This window comes from Lithobates pipiens, unplaced genomic scaffold, assembly GCF_037356315.1.
Source record: "Lithobates pipiens isolate NorthernLeopardFrog02 unplaced genomic scaffold, aLitPip1_a1.2 Scaffold_8, whole genome shotgun sequence".
NCBI classification, from domain to species: domain Eukaryota; kingdom Metazoa; phylum Chordata; class Amphibia; order Anura; family Ranidae; genus Lithobates; species Lithobates pipiens.
The window spans coordinates 128179155-128202508 of NW_027507903.1; the positions used below are offsets into that span (position 1 = coordinate 128179155).

Sequence of the window (23354 nt, forward strand, 5' to 3'; positions counted from 1 at the left end):
TTTGCCATTCTGAAGCTTCCCTTCAACAACTTTACATATTATTTTATATATACTGTGATTCTTTGCTTGCCAAATATGCTGCAGAAATCTCCCTCCACTGAATCTGGCTGCAGCCATTTTAATTGTGGGCAGGTGAAGCTGCTGCCTGTTCACTTCCTGGATTTACACAGATACACAGAGGCACACCTCCAGCTCTGCAGCTTTCATTCACCCTCTTATGACTCACCCCCATGATATCATAACCCTAGGCTTTTTACCAGACAAGAAAATGGAAGTGTGCTTTATAAGGTATTTACTGGTAGAAAAAAATGTTTTACTATCCAAATTCAAAACAACAAGGACAGAGGAGTTAATAGATGGAAAGTTGAAAATAATGACTGAAGGTCCACGTTAGGATAGTGTAGTAGTGCAGGAACTACTTTTTCAAATCGATGCGTCGCACAATTGCTGACAATCGGGTGCGACTTGTAATGACAAGTTGTTCCGGTGTGAACAGGGGGCTTATTGTCAAGGCTTAAAGTGGAGTTGCCCCCCAAAAAATAAAACTACTTAAAAATCTTAAAAAAAATCAAAAAAAAATAATTGGCAAAAAAAAAATTTTTTACTCACCTCTAAATACCGGTTGCTAGGGGGTCCCTCGTAGTCTGCCTTCTTCATTGCCCGGGCTGGTGACATCACTTCCCCTCGCGCCGCACATTCACCTGGGACCTGTCACGTGTCCCAGGTGACTGTACGACGTATCACGGCGCCCTGCGCCGCTCGCGCATGCGCAGTGGGTGCCCGGCTGTGAAGCCACAGCCGGGTGCCCACAGTATGCATGACGGCGCCGCGAGCAGAGCGGGGAGCGAGGGGGGGGCTTCGTTCCCCCGCATCGCTGGAACCCGGGACAGGTAAGTGTCCGATTATTAAAAGCCAGCAGCTGCAGTATTTGTAGCTGCTGACTTTTAATTTTTTTTTTGTTAGGGGGTACCCCACTTTAATTGAACAAGCTAAAGTTAGAAGCTGATTGGCTACCATGCACAGCTGCACCAGATTTTGTACTCTCTAATTTTAGTAAATCAACCCCAATGACCCGTTCCAAAAGGATAGGCTGTGAAGAACTGGAACGAAAAATTTCAAAGTCCATTCCCTGTTCTACCCCCCAAAAAAACACAGTACAGCAGTTGATCGAATAGTTTAAATATAATATAGAAAAATGTATTTTATTGTAATATCCAGCTTGTTTGTTGACAGAAAATAATGTGATCACAAAATGTAATCTAATAAAATTTCAACAGTGAAATAAAATCAGAAATGGAAATATTTTAGCACTTCTAAGAACAAGTTAAACACAAATGTAGGAAAGGGAAGTGGTAAAACCGGGTGTATCCTGTCATACTCTGTATTTTAGATACGACAAAGGTGCCTGAATTAATCATTTGTAATGTATATTTTGTTTTAAAGTGTTTTAAAGTAATAAAGTTTTAAAGAATTAGAAAATGAATTAGTTTGTAGGATTGTGTTTGATTTGCCATCAATAGCCTTTGCTATCAATAGCCTTCTGATCCTGCTAATGTTCCCATAAAATGCATTCATGCATTCAGTTCTGATTAAAAAGCAATTCTTGGCAACAAATGAAAGCAATTAAGTGAGCTGCTAGTGCTATCCGGAAAACACGAGCTTTATAATCATAGAGCGTACTCAGTTCAACTAATGTGAGCTTTGTGCAATCAGCTGCAGCAAGACTTCAAAAAGCACCTCACAGGGTCATTGAGTATCTACCTCCTAAAGTCTATGCAGACATAAATCAGGTTTAGGTTAGGTAACGAGGTAATTTAAACCAGGATAGTTGGCAAGTATGAGGCAGCTGCTTTGGGCCCCACAACAATGATAGGGCCCAGGGCAGCTGCCCCTTTTGCCCTGCCTTAAAAACGGCCCTGCAGGGAACGCATCTCTCTCCATAACTAATATTCCTTTTGCCTACTGCAAGAAGCTTTTTCACACCAAGTATAGGAAACACTATACCAATGAACTATAAAATGCAAAAATTGCAGCGCTTAAAATAAAAGATACAAATGAACTAACATACAACAATCCACAAAACAGAGAGATAAATATAAATAATCATATAATAGTCCACAGTGACTTCTGTGAATAACTTCTTAAAAAGCTAGTATGCAAGCCCCGTGCTCCCCCAACCACTCTGAGGCTTACCAGAGAAGTCTACAAACGTTTGATATTATCATTAATATTATAATAATAATAGTAATTCTCCATGCAATCAAGGCCAGGTACACAGCATAAAAAACAAAACAAGACAACTTCCCATAGTGTAAGTAAGTAGTATGTAATTTAAAGTAGGTTAAAAGCACTCACATAAATTACAACTCCCAGAATCCTTGAGGATGCAAGCGCATGTGCAATAGCGTCACAGCCGCCGGCTCTTCCCTACGCATTTCATCATAAGTTACCTCATCAGGGGAACCACATTTTTTTAATGCAGGTTCAGGAAAGCAAGTCCCGCGTCCGCCTAAAGTGTGAACCTGAGACCTTCCTTGGGTGCTTTAGTGAACCTAGTGATGTAGGATTCAGAGAGGACAGATTTCAGGATGTATAATCCCACTGTCCTCACAATGATCTGGTTAGAAGGTTTGTGAAAATATTTCTACAGTGAATCACACAGACTTTAGATTAACCCATTAATGTTCTGCTACACCGTTTGATAGAACACATTTTGAGTCACGCTAACTCTAGCAGTGATGGCGAACCTTGGCACTCCAGATGTTTTGGAACTACGTTTCTCATTATGCTCATGCACTCAGCAGTGTAGTGGAGCATCATGGGAGATGTAGTTCCAAAACATCTGGGGTGCCAAGGTTCGCCATCACTGTTCTATAGCAATGGTGCATCACAAGTGCTTTTGCCTATTCCCTTTGATTGCTCTGTAAGCATACACTTTTGGAGCTCTTCACAGATGATTCCATCTCATTGAACTGGGAAAATAGAAGAAAATATATTGGCCATGTTATGGTTCACGTACATAGACAGCATACTCAGAAGTAAGTCGTATGCTTTTGTGTCCTTTTGACCTGCTTGTGAGTTTGCTATAATCAGCTTATCAATTGCTTCAGACTGCTTCATAGACCTTTGAGTGTTTTTATGTTCATTATTGACATGCATGAGGAAGAAAAGCAGTACCGGTATATGTACATAAATCCTTTAGGATAGTGTGGGACGTAAAATCTATGGTGCTGCAGCTACAAAGCTATGAGTACTGTGGTGTGATCTTTAGTCATTTTATCATAAGAAAATGCAAACAGGCAGGAAATAATAAGAGTTCAAAAAGCTGAGGGCTTAAGCTAAATCCTAAATAGATATTGAAAACATCAGTTCATATAGTTACGAATTCATTGAATAAAATACTGTATGTGTTTTTTAAATGCAGCTAGTGTAAGTACTTTTTTTCGTAATAGCAGCCTCCTATAGCCCTGTGTACAGCTAGACTGAGAGATGGAAGGCCAGATTTAGGAGCCAGTAAGTCTCTGCTGCAGGGCACATGTGACCTTCTTCGCATCGCAGTGCCCACTGGGAATGAAGACCTATCTTCCTATCTCTGGGCATGTCATATGTCACAGGTAGACAGGAAGAAGGGCAGTGTTCCCTCACTCCCCAACAGAACCACACTGAGATTAACCTCCTTGCATCCACGCTATAGCTGGACCTACATTGCTGGGACACCGTCATATGACGTCCTCCCGTGCTTGAGCTGCTTGTCCCTCTTGGGCAGGGGTGTCCAAACTTTTTTCAAAGAGGGCCAGATTCGATGAAGTGAACATGTGTGAGGGCCGACCATTTTGCCTGACATTCTTTGAACCATTAAAATTCGGTCATTCGAGCACTCATACCTGGCCCAACAAAAATTCTCGTGCCTTTGTTGCGCTCGTTTGCCCGACACACAGACGAATGCTCTGTTCTTTAGGGGTACCGTTAAGTCTTAATGGTACCCCACACATTGGAAACATGGGGTGCTTTTGGTGCAGCGCAATAAAAAAAAAAAAAAAAGCTCTGGGACTTCTTTCCCTGCATTTTTGTGGGTATGGAAGCCCATTGAAATGCATGGGCTGCCCTACACACAGCATGCAGCCATGCAGATGTGAACCAAGGGCTTATTGGAGGGGCAGTAAAACTACATGGTTAAGCTGTTTTTACCACCCCCAACTTCTCCCCCTCTAGCTGCAGAGGGAGCAGCTGGGGGTGTACACATGCTGTGGCTGCAGCTGGAGGTATGCTCAGGGTGAATGGGCCTGCACTGCAACTACCCCGCAACTGTGTAGACTGCACAGTTGCGGTATAGTGATGCTACATTTACGGGCTTAAAACAGGTGGTGAGGAGGCAACATAATGCCTCTTTACCACCTTTCAAATGCCTCTGAAAAGCGATCTGTATATGGATTGCTTTTCAGAGGAGCAGCAATCCTGGCTGCTATCACACACACAAGCACCACAAAAGCAGTTCTGATGGTACAAGAATGGAGGGGGGAGGTCTGGATTAAAAGTAACACACATGCATACACATACACACAGACATACACACATACAGACACATGCATACACATACAGACACATGCATATACTTACATACATACAGACACATGCACACACACACACACATACAGACACATGCACACACATACATACATACATACATACAGGCACATACATACATACATACACGTACATACATACACGCACATACAGACATACATACACACACACACATACATGCACACAGATACATACAGACACACATGCTGCACACACATACAGACACACATACATGCACACACATACAGACAGACATACACGCACATACATACAGACACACATGCACATACGCATACATACAGACATACATGGACACACACACACATGCAATCATACATGCACAGACACACACACACATGCACACACACACACACAGACACACATGCACATACAGACACACATACACACACACACACATACATACAGACAGACATGCACACACACACACATATAGACACACATGCACACACATACATACAGACATGCACACACATGCACAGACACACATACATACAGACACACATACATACAGACACACATGCACACACACACATACACACATGCACACATACATACATACAGACACACATGCACACACATGCATACAGACAGACATGCACACACATACATACATACAGACATGCACACACACACATACAGACAGACATGCACACACACACACACACACATACAGACACACATGCACACACACACATACAGACACACATGCACACATACACATACAGACACACATGCACATACATACAGACACACATGCACATACATACAGACAGACATGCACACATATACATACAGACACACATGCACATACATACAGACAGACATGCACACATATACATACAGACACACATGCACACATACAGACACACATGCACACACATACATACATACAGACACACATGCACACACACACACATACACATAAATAAAGCCTTTTTAAAACGAATCTAGCTTGTAGTACAGTACCTTTCCATTCCATTTCCTTATTCAGCCGGGTACTGCACTGTAGGGGGAAGCAGAGAGCACAGCACACTCCTCTGCACTTTACTTTCACTTTTGAAGCCGACGGAGCTTCTCACAGTGACGGGGATCGGCTCATTTGACAGCCCTGATCCCGCAGCACACCAGGCGGGCCGTTCAAAACCGGACCGCGGGCCGCGATTGGCCCGCGGGCCGGACTTTGGACATGCCTGCTCTTGGGGGTGCGCGTGGAGTGCTCTGTGATCAATGAGACTCAGCTGATCACAGATAGGAGTAAGGGGCCGGCCTCTTACCACGTGATCAGCCGTCAGCCAATGACAGCTGATCACGTGATGTAAACAGAAGAACGGTAATCTTTTTTTGACAGCGTGAGGAGTAAAAAAATGATCACCGGCTTCTGTGAAAGGGACATTGGTCCCAAAGAGGAAGAGCCACAGCCCCTCATCTGTGCCCACCAGTGCCACCTGCCAGTGCCCACCAGTGCATATCAGTGCCACCAATCAGTGCCCACCAGCGCATATCAATGCCACTAAGCAGTGCCATCTATCAATACCCACCAATGCCACCTATCAATGCCCACCAGTGTTACCAATCATTGCCCATCAGTGCCACCTAGCAGTGCTGCCCATCAGTGTCACCTACCAGTGCCCATTGGTGCCTATCATAGCCATCCATCAGTGCCCATCGGTGCCACCTATCAGTGCCCTTCAGTTCCACCTATCAGTGCCACCCAGTGCCACCTCGCAGTGCCCACTTGTGCCACTTATCAGTGTCCATTAGTGCTGCCTTATCAGTGCAGCCCATCAGTGCCCATCAGTGCAGCCTCATCAGGGTACATCAATGAGGGAGAAAAATGATCTGTTTGCAAAATGTTATAACAAATTATAAAACTGTTTTGTTTTTTTCACAATTTTCGGTCTTTTTTCGTTTTCTAACAAAAAATAAAAAAAAACAGCAGTGATTGAATACCATCAAACCAAAAGAAAGCTATATTTTTGGGAAAAAAATTATAAAAATGTTATTTGGGTACAGCATTGCATGACCATGCAATTGTCATAAAAAATGTGACAACTCTGAAAGCTAAAAATTGGTCTGGGCAGGAAGGGGGTTTAAGTGCCCAGTAAGGAAGTGGTTAAGGTGTGTTCTCAGCAGGAGCCTATCTATCCATCTATCAGTATGCTGTTATTGAAGGGAGGAGAGAGCAGAATCCTCCCTCCAGCAGCTATCATGGCTTCTGCACCTTTTAACAGGAGTGACGCTGCAGTCCCTCTTCTCAGTGAGGTGCCAGGGAATGAAGCAGTTGAAAATCCCAATGTGCCACATATCAACACTGCGCCCAGGTCACGTGTCCCTTCCACCCCACCCTCCACCCCCAATTTGTCCTGGTCCTGCTGTCTGCATATGTGTGTCTGCATTTTGTCCCTTTATGGCAGTCCAACAACATAGCTAGCAAGGAGACTACTGCTTTGACAGAAGATGATTTTCTCCGTCTCCAAGCACTTTTCTGTCTCATGTTAAATGCAGGGGGGGGGCTTGTCAGCTAAAGTGTTACGGACAAGCGGAAGCAAGTGCTAAGAGATGGAAAAAAGTGTTGTTTGCAAAAGCAGCCATCTCCTTGCTTGCAGTGTTGTCAGATGGTCGCTGAGTGAGGAGGGGTGCCCTGTCTGACCTTATAGCTAGCCTTAGGTAGCACCAAGAAAGTTGGGAGATAGTACTACATGTACTTTCCCCCCTGGGAAACAGAACGCGTTAATGGAAGTGGGACGTTTTCTTCAATCTTTTTTTCTAAAAAGCAACTTCTGCTGTTGATGCTACTGATTAACAATATGCAATTTATGATTTTGAACACAGTTACAAGCCTGACTGGTGCGCAATACATGCGTTTCCTACTGGTGATAAATGAGGCCATATCTGGTTTATATTCCATGCACCGTTTTATCAAGAAAATGTAAACATATAGTACATACAAATGCTTGCAGTTTTTGTTAAATATACATACATAATTCTTGTGATTTGTGCACAAGTACTAAACTACTATACAGGTCACTATTAACTGCTCTTTTCTTCATTCTTCTCTGTATTTTGCTGTCCATGTTTTGCTGTATCTGTTGCTTTGCGATGTGCCCGGGACATGACTCCCTGAGCTCTTATCTCTTGTACAATAGAGCGAAGCTGCAGGAACAGAACTGGAGGCAAATGTGGCATATCAGGTGGCTGCTGTGAAAGGAAATAAATACAATGTTGAACATAAGAGAGACACAGGAACAACTGGCTTGATTTAGGAGACTAGTCAACACTGTCCTGCAGATTGGAAACCAAAAATTACATCTATTTTATCCATGACTTTAAAGGGATTCTCTTGGAATGATTTTTCACATCCAGTACCCCTGTTTTCCCTAGGCCAAGTTTTTAGAGTTTAGTTTTCACCTACTGGTGATGTATGACAGGGGTCTCCAAACTTTTTAAACAAAGGGCTTACTGTCCTTCAGACTTTTATGGGGAGGCGCAGATTGTGTGATTGGCCAGTGGGAGCAGAAAATGTCTTAACATCAGTGGAAGAAAGCAAGGCCCCATAATTGGTGTCAATTGGATTAGTAGTGCCCCAAGGTCCGAATAAAGGCAAACAAAGGGCCACATTCAGCCACAGTTTGGAGACACCTGATCTATGGCATTGCAACATATAAGCTCCAGAATATTGCACATTTAGTTGCTGACTCTATACCTTCCCCTTCAAATTCATCATCTGGCATACCTGCAGTGTTAGTATCCTCAGAGCCTCTAGCTGATAAAGAGTCTCACAAATCCTTGCCGGATGAGGTTCCTCCTGAGGGGTCACAGGCAACCATCATAACTCTCAGGTTTAGGTAGCCCATTTCTGCTCTTATTGATGCAGGGAGCACCTACATAACAATGGAGCTGCAGCCTGGAGCTTCCTCCAGTCTAAAATGTCCCCTTGCACATGCTTTTCCCAAATGTCCTTTACGTACTCTGGGAACTTCTGATAAACTCTTTGAACCTCCCAAATGTTTTACAATCCAATACTGCTTTGATACAGTGGCCTGTCTTAATAAAGCACTGACAATTCCTGTAGAGGGTGCACCAGAATTTAAGGATCCCATAAAAATACATTTAGAGATTTTTGACAACACCTTGTTTTCTCTGGCAGCCCTTGCATTGCTACCTGCTATGGTTGTGATGTTTTCAGTCAAAAAATATGGGAATGGACATAATTCATGGGAAGGGTTTAATCAAAAACCTTGGACCAATAAATTACTCAAACCTAGAGTCCTAATTCAGTATAAAGGGGCTCCTCCTTTCCAAAGTACAGGGATGTACTTTAGCCTTTGAAGGCACCTAATGGGGGGGGGGGGGGGGGGTTGTTTCCTCTGGCTACAAACTTCCAACTTCCCCCCTGTTTTACCTTCCACTGTCACCATGCATATTAGTTGCCATCCATGTGGCCCTTGCAAGTCTTCTGGAGCAATAGGTTATCATCCTAGTTTCTGTGTTGGAAAGGTCTCATGGATTTTATTTCAATCTTTTTAAATGGGGACATTGGGTCTCAAACATTCTGCATGGAAATCACCAGGTTTGTCATAGCTTTCCTTCATCAGAAAGACTTTCTGGTTTATGTAGACATCAAAGAAGCATATTTGCATGTTTCTGTTTTCCAGCACATCAGCAATTCATTTGCTGCTGCCATGGGGTCCACAGAACTTTCAGTTTGTGGCCTTGCCATCCAGCCTTTCATCTGCCCCTCATATGTTTACCAATGTTCTAGCCCCATGCTTGCCTTTTTACATTCCCAGGGCATCCCCATTGTGGGGTATCTAGATGACTTCCAGTTAAGGGAATTGTCGGCACAGGTTCTGTCCAACAATATAGTGTGGACAATTCACAACCTAAATATGTTCAGGTGGTATCTAAACCTTCAGAAGTCTGTGTTGGAGCTGACTCATCACTTGGAATAATTGGCTTTGATTCTAGACCCAGCTCTAGCCAGAGTTCTTCTCCCACAAAAATCTAGCTCTCCCCTTCCAGACTTTCACACTTCAGTCCATGAGTCAACCAATGTATTCTTTCTCTATGAGACTCCAGGAGCCTATTTGCAGTTTATTTTGAGGCACTCCCTTTTGCCCAATTTTCCTTCAGTCACCTCCAACTCAGGATCCACTTTCCCAAGGTTGCATATCTTGTCACATGTGTCTGAACGGGCATTTTAAAGGAAACGTTTCTTGTCTTACACAAAGACAAGGAGGTGTTAAAGGCTAGAGCCTCCTTCTTAAGGTGGTGTCGGCCTTGCACTTCAACACAGACATTCCGTTTTCATCCCCGTGTCCAGTCCCAGTACATCAGAAAAGATTTCCGTTTATTGTCTGAATGTAGTTTGAGTTGTGCATGTTTACCTCAAAGCGATTTCTTCCCTTAGAAAGACTGACTCTGTGTTTGTCATTCCTAACGTGCACGTAAAGGGGAACATGCTTCCCGACCCACCATTTCTCTGTGGTTCAGACAGATCATCAGTCAAGTTTAGGGCTTGAGGATCATGTGTTTCCCTTTGCTGTCAAGACACACTCTACTATATCTGGTCACATATTCAATACATTTTACTAGTTGGATGTTCAAGCCTCACATGATGCAAGCTTCAGACATAACATCCTTCAGGTGGCTGTTTGAGCTGCAGGCCATTCCATTTTTTCTGCTATTTATTTTTGGATTTGTTGGTTTTTTGTTTTTTGTGTGGCCTATCCCTCATTTTGACTGCTTTTGGACATCCCATAGTCTCTGAATCCTATGTCCCTCAATAAGTGAGGAAGAAAATAGAATTTTTTTACTCACTGTAAATGTGTTTCCTTAAAGTTATTTAAGGGACACAGACCCTTCTGTGTTTATGGTCTTTCTCTAGGCACTGCTTATAACAAAACTGAGGCATGTTGGAAATTTAAGGAGTTATGCCAGGCTGCTCGCTGATTTTTGTTTTCCAGTATCCACATCCTCCTATAGACAACAGTATACTCCAATCATTTTCGAATCCTGTGTCCCCCAATGATCTCCAGAAAAGGATTTTACAGCAAGTACAAAAATCTATTTTTTTGTTTTGGATTAGTATGGAATGGTTAACACTCTTGTCCTAGAAACAAATCACCAAGTGAGAGGAAATTCCTCTAAAGTGAGAATAATCTCCACTGTACTTTCTCTGTATTCCTGTTTTAGTAATATCTGTGAAATTTTGGATTTCCCATTACATTCTTTTATAGTAACGTTGGTCACCGGGACAAATAGAATGGGTATTCAGACGTCAAAGCAAAGCTAATAGAGGGTCTAACCATTACCATTAAAAAAAGTTTTGGCTTTAGATACACTATAAAGGCTAAGTCCACCGTTAAGGAAAAAAATAAATGCTAATATTTTTGCAGGAAAAAGTGAGCATTTATTATTTTTCCCACAGGATCCTGCAAAGCATTGCACCCACAATCAGTGGTGTTTAGGAATATGTCACGTTACTCCCTAAATACAGGTGTAACATATGACATTTTCCGAAAGGTGAACTTAGCCTTTAAAGCAGAGTTTCACACAAAAGTGGAAGTTCCACTTTAACCACTTGACCACTGGGCACTTAAACACCCTTAATAACCAGACCAATTTTCAGCTTTTGGTGCTCTCACATTTTGAATGACAATTACTCAGTCATGCAACACTGTACCCATATGAAATTTTTGTCCTTTTTTTCACACAAATAGAGCTTTCTTTTGGTGGTATTTAATCACCTCTTGGTTTTTTATTTTTTGTGCTATAAAAGAAAAAAGACCAAAAATTCTGTAAAAAAATGAATTTTTCTTCGTTTCTGTTATAAAATTTAGCAGATTAGTAATTTTTCTTCATAAATTTTGGCCAAGATTTATACTACTACATATCTTTGATAAAAATAAGTACAATTGGTGGATATTATTTGGTCTTTTTGAAAGTTATGGAGTCCACAAGCTATGGTGCCAATATCTGAAAATTGATCACACCTGAAGTACTGACGGCCTATTTCAATCCTTGAGACCCCAACATGCCATAACATTACAAATACCCCCCAAATGACCCCTTTATGGAAAGAAGACATTCCAAGGTATTTAGTAAGAGGCATGATGAGTTTTTTGAAGTTGTCATTTTTTCCCACAATTCTTTGCAAAATCAAGATTTTTTTTCCTTTATTTTTTATTTTTTTTCCACAAAATTGTCATATTATCAGTTTATTTCTCACACACAGCATATGCATACCACAAATTACACCCCAAAACACATTCTGCTATTACTCCCGAGTACGGCGATACCACATGTGTGAGATTTTTACACAGCGTGGCCACATACAGAGGCCCAAAATTCAGGGAGCGCCATCAGGCGTTCTGGAGCACCCAGGACAATTCTGACATTTCTCTCCTACATGTAAAAATCATCATTTATTTGCTAGAAAATTACATAGAACCCCAAAACATTATATATGTTTTTTTAGCAAAGACCCTAGAGAATACAATGGTGGTCGTTGCAAATTTTTAACTCACACGGTATTTGCTCAGCAATTTTTCGAACGCGTTTTTTTGGGGGGAAAAACTGTTTTGTGCTTAAGAAAAAAAAACAGTAAAGTTAGCCCAATTTTTGCATAAAGTGAAAGATGAAGTTATGCTGAGTAAATAGATATCGAACATGTCACTCTTCAAAATTGCACATGCCCGTGGAATGGCGCCAAACGTCGCTACTTAAAAATCCCCATAGGGGATGCTTTAAATTTTTTTTACTGGTTACATGTTTTGAGTTACAGAGGAGGTCTAGGGCTAGAATTATTGCTCTCGTTCTAACGTTCACGGCGATACCTCACTTGTGTGGTTTGAACACCGTTTTCATGTGTGGGCGGGGCTTACGTATGCGTTCGCTTCTGCATGCGAGCACATGGGAACAGGGGCGCTTTAAATTTTTTTTTTTTTTTTATTGTTCATTTTACTTTATTTTAGTTTGACATTTTTTTTCCCCAAAAATAAATTTTTGATCACTTTTATTCCTATTACAAGGAATGTAAACATCCCTTGTAATAGGAATATGGGATGACAGGTCCTCTTTACAGTGAGATCTGGGGTCAATAAGACCCTGCATGTCACCTCTAGGCTGGAAAGCCTGAAATAAAAAAAAGATTCTGGCTTTGATCGTATTGGCGAGTTGGTAGAAGCACCGGCGGGCGGTGATGGGGGGGCATCTATGGCTGGGTATTGCAGGGTATCACCGAGTATGGCTGGGTATCTCCGAGTATGGCTGGGTATATCCGTGTATGGCTGGGTATTGTAGGGTATCTCCAAGTATGGCTGGGTATGGTAATTTATGGCAGGGTATTGCAGAGTATTGGCGGGGTATTGCAGAGTATTGGCGGGTATTGCAGAGTATTGGCGGGTATTGGAGAGTATTGGCAGGTATTGGAGAGTATTGGCAGTTATTGCAGAGTATTAGGGGGTATTGTAGAGTATTGGGGGTATTGCAGAGTATTGGCGGGTATTGCAGAGTATTGGCGGGTATTGCAGAGTATTGGCGAGTATTGCAGAGTATTGGCGGGTATTGCAGAGTATTGGCGGGTATTGGAGAGTATTGGCGGGTATTGCAGAGTATTGGGGGGTATTGCAGAGTATTGCCAGGGTATGGAGGGGTTAAATTCGGTGAGCAGCGATGTGGGCACTGCAGATGCAGCCCACAGCGCTGCTGACACCGATCTCTTTCCCCTCCGCTGTACTGATCGGTACAGAGAGGGGGAGGGAGGAACCAGCGTCATAACATGACACCGGTTTGTTTACAAGTGATCACTCCGCCATTTGACGGAGTGATCATGTGGTAAACGGCCGCGATGAGCAGCCGTTTACCGTGATCCGTGATGCGCCGGGTCCACTGGACCCGGCGGTCACGGATGCTCTCGTGTGCGTGCCCCTGGGGGCGCACAAGAGCAGAATTCTGGGAGGCCGTTAATTAACGGCCTCTCAGAGTTAAACAACCACCCTGAAGCCGTTAATCGGCTATGGGCGGTTGTTAAGTGGTTAAGGACTCCTCACCCTACATACCACATTTGGCATGTCATTTTTTTGGGGGTGGGGGGTGTGGGTACCTAATTTTGACAGTTACCTAGCACTCACGTCCACTCGGCCACCTAGGCAATTCAAACGGAAGTTCTCCTCTGCCCCTCCCTCCCTACAATCTTCTGGGACACATCACAGGTCCCAGAAGATTTCCTGTCCATTAAGGAGGCACAGCATGACTCGCACATGCTAAGTGAAGCCGCAAGCTGTCACAGCCGGGTGTCCACATTTGTGATGCCGGTGCAGGGGAGAGGCAAGGGAGAGAACCGTGGGTTTGGGCGGCCGCATTGCTGGATCGTGGGACAAGTGAGTGTGAGTTTATTAAATGTCAACAGCTACACTTTTTGTAGCTGCTGACTTTTAATAAACCCAAGAATCACTGGAACTCCACTTTAAGTTAAATTCTGTAGATTTATGATAGATATTTGCTAGATTTATGTATAAGAAAGTACAGCAGCTGGAAGTTTCATGCCCATTTCCCCAACTACTAATAGGCTGGATCTCATGCTTTCATTGGCAGCCTAGTGTTATCTAGAGCCAGCCATTAAATACTGACAATGATTCCTTACCACCCCACTCTTACTTAATAATGATAAATTAGATCTGGCAGTATGGCCCCTAAAGCATTATTTCCATCTGCAATGCAACCTCCCTGTTATGAATGAAGCACAATACAATCATTTTGTAATTTTATTTGAACATAGTGAGGCATTGTGCTGTTCCAATGTCATGCTGAATTCTCCTGTTTGTGCATACCCTGCACTGCAATGGTGTTCAGTGCATAAAAAAACCTCTACTTTGCACAGGGGGTTGGATAAATCACAAAGAGTATGTGTTCATTTGGTAGCCTGCAATTTTTTAATAATGCTAAACCATTCATGATAATCAGGGCCATCTTTAATATTAATTGGACCCTGGGCAAAAAAAATTCTCCCCCCCCCCCCCCCATGCAATTTCACTCTCCACTTGCTCTGAGACATGCAATAAATAGCAGCTAGACTTAAAATCAGTTTACTGTATCAGATCAGGCAGAAATTGCGATTGGTTGGCGGCAGTTACAGCATATCATTACTGCTTACTAACTTGCTAGAGGTTACAGCACACATTACGGCTCACTGATTAGTTGCTAGAGGTTACAGCACATCATCTCCTCACTGTAGGGGAGCATGATATACATATGAATGCTGCCTTTATTTACATATCAATGCCGCAGCTATTTACTTAGTAATGCCGCCGCTATTTACATATCAATGCCGGTTATTTACATGTAAACACAGGGTCTGCATGGGAGTCATCTGTACACAACAATAGGGCAGAGCTGGGCAGCATTAGTACCAACACTTCACACTGAGATATCGGGACACAGCACAGGACTAAAACTTCAAGGGACAAGGGATTTTAAACTGGGGTAGTTGACAAGTATGAGGCAACTGTTTTGGGCCCCACAACAATGACAGGGCCCATGGCAGCTTCCCCTTTTGCCCTGCCTTAAAATGGCCCTGATGATAATGACACCGCAGTGGTTGTGTGCAATGCATGTCTGGGGCCAAAGCTGTGATCCAAATTATAGTTATTTTTAAAGATCTGCAGATTTCAAAACAGGATTGTAATATGTATCATGACCTCTGAAGACCTAAAAGGAATTTGTTTTTGGAAAATTTAGGTTCAAGCTCATAAAAGTTCATAGGTTTAATATTTTGTATTTATTTGTATGAAACCTTTATTTTACCAATAAAATTTTTTACAGGGTGCTTTTGTAATACTAGGTTTGGAGGGAATGTTGGGCTTTCTGATGCAATTGTCTAGCATTGCATGTTAGCTGCAAATGGTATGTATCAAAACTATGCAGTAATTCCTGTTTTAGAAGAAATAATTGTTTTTTTTTGTTTTGTTTTTTGATACCGAGAATTCAGAATTCTAAACAGTTATCCACAGCTATAGCCCTTATAATTTTTACTGCAATAAATAGAAGTACGGTAGCTAACAGGATATTTTATTTAAAAAATCTCTTGCAAAATTCAGGGGTTACCTACCTTTGTCAATGCTCTGATAAGTCTCATTAACACCATCTCTTCCAGGGTACATGGCAGGGAAGGAAGTTTGCTAACACACTGCAGAAGACAGCATAATATCTCCCCCTGACTCTGCAATACACAAACAACAAAATTGTTTTATTATATGATCTAGTAAGAGGCAACGGAGAGGACAATGTTTAATGCTGATGGAGGTAAAGGAGGTGGTCATGACAGCAGGACAGGGACTTTGGACCTGGAACTAAAGCTGGATGGAGGGAGGGATGTACTGGGAGCACAAAGTTATTGCTGGGTGCATGGGGACTGATTTGGCCAGAAAGGGAAGCACTGTGAATGGGGGTTTAAGGAGTCATGGAGGGAAAGGTAAGGAGAGATTCAGTGCGAGGACGGTGGTGGGGTGGCCAGGGAGCAATGCATTGTTTGTAGGGTGGAAGTAAGCTTGCTGGGGAGAGACGCGCTATGAGAAAATGGTGAGATAAATGGGAGAAATGTCATGACATGTAAGGAGGAAGTTGCTGGGTAGGTTTGCACTGCAAGAACAGGAAGGAATGCAGTGTGAACTGAAAGGGGTGTGGGCAAAATTTTAAGGTGGCCGGGGAGGGATGTGCTGTTAGTGGAGGGTGGAATGTATGAAGTGTGTTTGTGAAAGTGTGTGTAGGCAGGTGCAGTTTATCCTCCCCTCTCTTGGTGGCGTTGTACAAAGAGAATGGAGGATGAGAAGAACTTTGTTCTTCTAATGATTCTGTAGGTATCATCAGGAGAGCAGCTGTCCAATTAGACCGGGCAACACAAGATTACCTTCGTGGCCATCTTTCGCGAGGGTCGCGCGAATAAAAAATATTGTCCCATTATAGTTAGCGTGCATTTGCAAAGTGGCTAGAGTTGGCGCAGGATCCATGCTGGTGAGGGACAGTGCACTTAGCACCAGGGAGAGGTTCCTGATGAGGAGGGACAGAGCAGCTTTCCCCTGGGACAAAGAACTCTGTCAGTCTGCCTTCACCACTGCTCTGCCTATCTGCCACCCTCTTCACTCAGTTGCTTTCCCAGTAATGTAAGCATAGTTAAAGTGAAATAATAAGTACTGGACCTGTGTTAAAGTACCACTAATGCTGCTACAGGTCGTTGTACCCAAATTGCTTGTATTACCAAGACTCTGATGCCATAATGTTTTGGGATTGCTAAGCAAGCACTTTGCTGCTGTTCACCACGAGTATTTGCTACTTCTATTTTACCAAATAATAACAATGCCACAGTACCAACATGTGACTTTACTGCATCTTGGATATCAATAAACGAGCCCCACCCACATCTGTGTCAGTAAAATATCTCTATGTATCTCTCTATTTTATTAAACTTAATCTGCACCCAGTCTATTCACAGTAAAGCATTTGCATATTTTAAACAAGCAGTTTAAAACAAGCTCTCATTCATCTTTGTAGCTATAGGCATGTTGGAGAAATTAATCTTCAAAGGTTACAACAGAAGTACTAAAATCTTAGCTTTTTTTCTATGACAACAGCCTGTCACCCTTCTAATGAAAATACCCAGTAGGAGCTTCTAAACTGTTAGAAAACCTGCAGTAACTGGAAAGTCTTTATTGTGATCTTTGAGGGTTTTGAGAAAAAATAACATCACATTGCAAGCAGCTAGAAGAATGACCTGTTACTGCTTGTTAAAGTGATATTAAACTCTCTCAATCTGCCCCACCCTGTTAGATTGTAAACTCTTGTGAGCAGGGCCCTCTTAATCCTCTTGTATTTTATTGTATTTTAACTGTATTGTCTCCCTTTTATATTGTAAAGCGCTGCGTAAACTGTTGGCGCTATATAAATCCTGTATAATAATAATGGGAATAATAATGGGAAGAGTCCAGGAGGTATTTAAGCAGCCCACTCATCTGTGGTCTTTGTCGGTTCCTGTGTGCGATTCGTTGCGTCACTAGGCCGACTCTTCCAACTCACTCGATGTTTGTGAGTTGCATGTCCGAACTTCCAGAGGCTTTCAGGTCTCCGTTCGTGGTTTTTCGTAGATCAAGTCTTGCTCAATTGTCGTAGGTAGGATTCATATATAATTTCTTCATTTAATGCATCGTTGTTTGCCAGGTACCCCGTATCACCAAATCCCACTACGGAACTTACGAGTCATTCGTTAAGTCTCCATATGCAGCCTTAGTTAGCCTTGTGCTAAACGACAAACTCGTGGCTCAGTTTGTGAGCAAAAACATTGAGCCGTTTTTCATTGGTTTCATTCGTACAGTCTCTTACCTTGTTGTTACACGCCACATACGTCGGTCCATTTCACTTAGAAAACACTGGGGGTTATTTAAAAGGCAAATCCACTTTGCACTACAAGTGCAAAGTGCACTTAAAATTGCACTGAAAGGGCACTTGGAAGTGCAGTCGCTGTAGATCCGAGGGGGACATGCAAGGAAAATAAAAAACAGAATTTTAGCTTGCACATGATTGGATAATAAAATCAGCAGAGCTTCCCCTCATTTCAGATCTACCCCTTATGCCGCGTACACACAACCATACTTTTTGACAGCAAAGGTCAGACGGAACGAGTCTGTTGGACAATTTGATCGTGTGTGGACTCCATCAGACCTTTGCTTGTCAAAAATCTGGCGGGCTTTAGAAATAGAACATGTTTTACATTTTTCCACCGGAAATCCACCAGACCGAGAAATCCGTTCATGTGTATGCTAGTCCGACGGAAAAAAACGACGCTAGGGCAGCTATTGGCTACTGGCTATGAACTTCCTTATTCTAGTCCGGTCGTACGTCATCACGTTCGAATCCGTCGGACTTTGGTGTGATTGTGTGTGGCCAAGTCTGTTCATTCGGAAAGTCTGTCGGAACTCCGCCGAAAGTCCGTCAGAAAGACCGTCGGACCTAGTGCCTCGAAAAGTCCGGTCGTGTGTATGCGGCATTAGATTTAACTTCCAAGTGCACTTTCAGTGCAATTTCAAGTGCACTTTGCACTTGTAGTGCAAAGTGGATTTGCCTTTAGTAAATAACCCCTACTGTCTCATTTCAGTTATTTTAGTTCACATTACCCTCTGGTCCGAAACCAGTCGCACTAGTGACTCACCGATTCGTCCCGGCTAGTTTTGTCATGTCATCTCATGCCATGCTCCGCAGTCCGGTTCGCTGTCAGTTGCAATCGCAGCACACCGATTCTGGTCTCTGTCATGGCATCCAATGTTACTTCGCATACCATTCACTCCAATTTGAATCCAGTCATATCTGCGGCGCACCAATTCCTAACGGCTCATTCTAGTCATTCCATCTCATTCCATTCCATGCTCCACAGTCCTGTTCATTGTCAGTTGCAATTGAGGCACACCAATTTGTGTTTCTGTCATGGCAATCATTCCATTCGTCTCATATACCCATCACTCCGATCCGAATCCAGTCGCATCTGCAACACAACGATTCATGTTGACTCCTGCTAGTCATTCCGTCTCATGCATTCCACGCTCCACAGTTCGGTTCGTTATCAGTCGCAAATTGCGGCACACCGATTCATGCCTCTGTCATGACAAATCGTTTCATTTGTTACGTTTCGCATAGGGTGACCACATTTCCAAACTGCCATTCAGGGACACCCCCCCCCCCCCCCCCAAAAAAAGATGATTTTTTACATCTTTTTTTGCCAATTTTTGGGGCAGGGGCATATGAAATCAGCAGACCTGTGTGCAAGATCAAAAGCGGACCCTAGGCATTAAGAACAACAACAATATGGCGCAAAGCGTGTCGTGGTGAACAGTGGACATGTCTTAAATTGCACTAAATATTGGCTTAAAGGGGGTGTTGTTTAGGGCGGCAACTAACGATTATTTTCATAATCGATTAGTTGGCCGATTATTGTTTCGATTAATCGGTTAATAACCTTAAAAAAAAAAAAGTGTGTCAAATTATTGTTTAATAAATAGGGAATGCGGAGTGTATGGTGGTGAGTAGTATGTACAGGAGAGGAGTGCAGAATGTATGGCGGGGGTAATATGTACAGGAGAGGAGTGCGGAGTGTATGGCGGGGGGTAATATGTACAGGAGAGGAGTGCGGGGTGTATGGCAGAGGGGTAATATGTACAGGGGAGGAGTGCGGGGTGTATGGCAGGGGGGTAATATATACAGGGGAGGAGTGCGGAGTGTATGGCAGAGGGGTAATATGTACAGGGGAGGAGTGCGGGGTGTATGGCAGAGGGGTAATATGTACAGGGGAGGAGTGCGGGGTGTATGGCAGAGGGGTAATATGTACAGGGGAGGAGTGCGGGGTGTATGGCAGGGGGGTAATATATACAGGGGAGGAGTGCGGAGTGTATGGCGGGGGGTAATATGTACAGGGGAGGAGTGCGGAGTGTATGGCAGGGGGGTAATATGTACAGGGGAGGAGTGCGGGGTGTATGGCAGGGGGGTAATATGTACAGGGGAGGAGTGCGGGGTGTATGGCAGAGGGGTAATATGTACAGGGGAGGAGTGCGGGGTGTATGGCAGGGGGGTAATATATACAGGGGAGGAGTGCGGAGTGTATGGCAGAGGGGTAATATGTACAGGGGAGGAGTGCGGGGTGTATGGCAGAGGGGTAATATGTACAGGGGAGGAGTGCGGGGTGTATGGCAGGGGGGTAATATATACAGGGGAGGAGTGCGGAGTGTATGGCGGGGGGTAATATGTACAGGGGAGGAGTGCGGAGTGTATGGCAGGGGGGTAATATGTACAGGGGAGGAGTGCGGGGTGTATGGCAGGGGGGTAATATGTACAGGGGAGGAGTGCGGAGTGTATGGCGGGGGGGTAATATGTACAGGGGAGGAGTGCGGAGTGTATGGCAGGGGGGTAATATGTACAGGGGAGGAGTGCGGAGTGTATGGCGGGGGGGTAATATGTACAGGGGAGGAGTGTGGAGTGTATGGCAGGGGGGTAATATGTACAGGGGAGGAGTGCGGAGTGTATGGCGGGGGGGTAATATGTACAGGGGAGGAGTGCGGAGTGTATGGCGGGGGGGTAATATGTATAGGGGAGGAGTGCGGAGTGTATGGCGGGGGGGTAATATGTACAGGGGAGGAGTGCGGAGTGTATGGCAGGGGGGTAATATGTACAGGGGAGGAGTGCGGAGTGTATGGCGGGGGGGTAATATGTACAGGGGAGGAGTGCGGAGTGTATGGCAGGGGGGTAATATGTACAGGGGAGGAGTGCGGAGTGTATGGCGGGGGGGTAATATGTACAGGGGAGGAGTGCGGAGTGTATGGCAGGGGGGTAATATGTACAGGGGAGGAGTGCGGAGTGTATGGCGGGGGGGTAATATGTACAGGGGAGGAGTGCGGAGTGTATGGCAGGGGGGTAATATGTACAGGGGAGGAGTGCGGAGTGTATGGCGGGGGGGTAATATGTACAGGGGAGGAGTGCGGAGTGTATGGCAGGGGGGTAATATGTACAGGGGAGGAGTGCGGAGTGTATGGCGGGGGGGTAATATGTACAGGGGAGGAGTGCGGAGTGTATGGCAGGGGGGTAATATGTACAGGGGAGGAGTGCGGAGTGTATGGCGGGGGGGTAATATGTACAGGGGAGGAGTGCGGAGTGTATGGCAGGGGGGTAATATGTACAGGGGAGGAGTGCGGAGTGTATGGCGGGGGGGTAATATGTACAGGGGAGGAGTGCGGAGTGTATGGCAGGGGGGTAATATGTACAGGGGAGGAGTGCGGAGTGTATGGCGGGGGGTAGTTAGTGGAGAGAGGAGGAAGAGGAGTGCACCTCCTGATAGTCTGTCAAAGTTCCCAGGATACCAGACAGTACAATTATCTCCGTGATAGCAGCCAGTTTGTCTTTGAAGATGGGGAGGGAGCAAGTTGTGAAAGAAGAATACTTGCAGTGATTTGGGGGGATAAGAGCATGCTGTATGTTCTAGGAGGGCACACTTTGGGAGGGGAGAGAAATTGTACAGGAAGGGGGGGTTGAATAAAAAATCTGACCCCCCCAGCACAATTTCTCTCCTCTGCTAAAGTGCCCCCTAGCACATACAGCATGCTCTTATCCCCCAAAATCGCTGCAAGTATTCTTTTTTGACAACTTGCCCCCCGTCTCTGTGTCTTCTTCTCCTGCAAGTGCCAAGCATTAATATTCTGTACAAACCTCAGATCAGCACATCCCGTCCTGTTGTGTCCATTCTCCTCCCCCTCCTTCTCCTGTCTGTGAGCCGAGGAAAAGGGGGAGGGGACTTCAGTCCATGTGTTAGTGTGAGGTGGGCAGGAGGGGGGAGGAAGGGAGAGATACCATGCAGTACACACTGTAATCGCAGTGTGTGGGAACAGAAACACCCCACACAAGCTGCAAGCCAGCCACTGGAGCCAAGTGCGGAGGTAAAAGAACCAGCAGTGACTCCCAGCAGCACTAGCGTGGAGGAGGAGGATGTAAAATCCTCCTCCGCATTCAACGCTGGGCTGTGACGTCACTGGTTGCCAGACGCAAGGCGGCTATAGCAACCAGTGATCAGTAGGAGGTGGAGGCGGAGCTAGAGCCAGCGCTATGGCAGCTCGGTCCGCCCCTGTTCCCAGATTGTCAATTTCATTCCGGGACACTTTATTGTCCCGGAATGAAGGTGCCCGGGACTGGGGACAGGGATATAAATTACGGGATAATCCCGGGCAATCCGGGACACGTGGGCACCCTAGTTTCGCATACCCTTCACTCCGATTCAAATCCAGACGCATCTGATTCAATCTAGTCATTCCGTCTCATACAATTCCATGCTCCACAGTCCGGGTCTTTATCAGTCGCAATCGCAACACACTGATTTGTGCTACTATCATGGCAAACATTTAATTCGTTAAATTTCACATACCCTTGCTCCGATTCTAATTCAGTCACATCGGCAATGCTATAATTTAGGTTGACTCGTGTTAGCCATTATTATTTCATTTTCCATAGACAGGTTTGCTGTCAGTCGCTATCATGACACACCAATTCGTACCTTTGCCATGGCAATCATTTCGGTCATTTAATTTCATATACCCCACATGCCGAGTCCAGTCGCTTTAGCAGCACTCGTGTCAGCTTAATTTCGTTCATTTCATTTTGCCCTCATTTCATCCCATATTCCAAAGTTTGGGTTCACTGTCAGTCGCAGTTACGCCCCCCGCCCCCGATTCGTGACACCATCACTTCAATCATTCAGTGGTATTTTTTCATATATTGTCTGTCATGTTCTCCTTAGGATCAGCAGTCGCATTGTGTCGGGTCATTCGTGCATTTTTCGTTTCTTTTATCTCATCATACGCTCTACTGTTGTTGGTCACCTCAACGATGCAACGGTTCACTTTTAAATTCAGATCACTATTTGATTTGTCATGTCATTGACAGACACCCCTCACTACGGCTCACCCTATGGTCCAGTTCCAATCCAATCGCAACAAGGCACATTGGCCCACATAACTTCAGACCAACTGTTCTCAAAGCTGTTTTCCTTCAAATTCCATTCATGGTTTCAATTTGTTCATTTAACCACCGTTTGCCTCCCGATAAGGTTCCCCTTGCAGTTGCTATAAACACAGCCATCTTTAATATTGATTGGACCCTGGGCAAATATTTTCTTGGGGCCCCCCCCATGCAATTTTTCTCTCCACCTGCTCTGAGACATATAATAA

General features: G+C 44.3%; 1 protein-coding gene across 2 annotated transcripts in view; it reads right to left on the bottom strand.

Moving 5' to 3' along the window:
• Window positions 1–1196: 1196 nt before the first annotated feature.
• Window positions 1197–23354, bottom strand: part of LOC143960994 (protein tyrosine phosphatase domain-containing protein 1-like) — a 92353-nt gene continuing 70195 nt past the window's right edge. For both annotated transcript variants that reach the window (XM_077470087.1, XM_077470088.1), the window contains 2 exons: window positions 15716–15826; window positions 1197–7803 (listed from right to left, as the gene is read on the bottom strand). In XM_077470087.1, coding sequence (XP_077326213.1) covers window positions 7636–7803; window positions 15716–15826 — 279 coding nt within the window. In that variant the 3' untranslated portion in view covers window positions 1197–7635. The remainder of the gene's footprint in view (window positions 7804–15715; window positions 15827–23354) is intronic.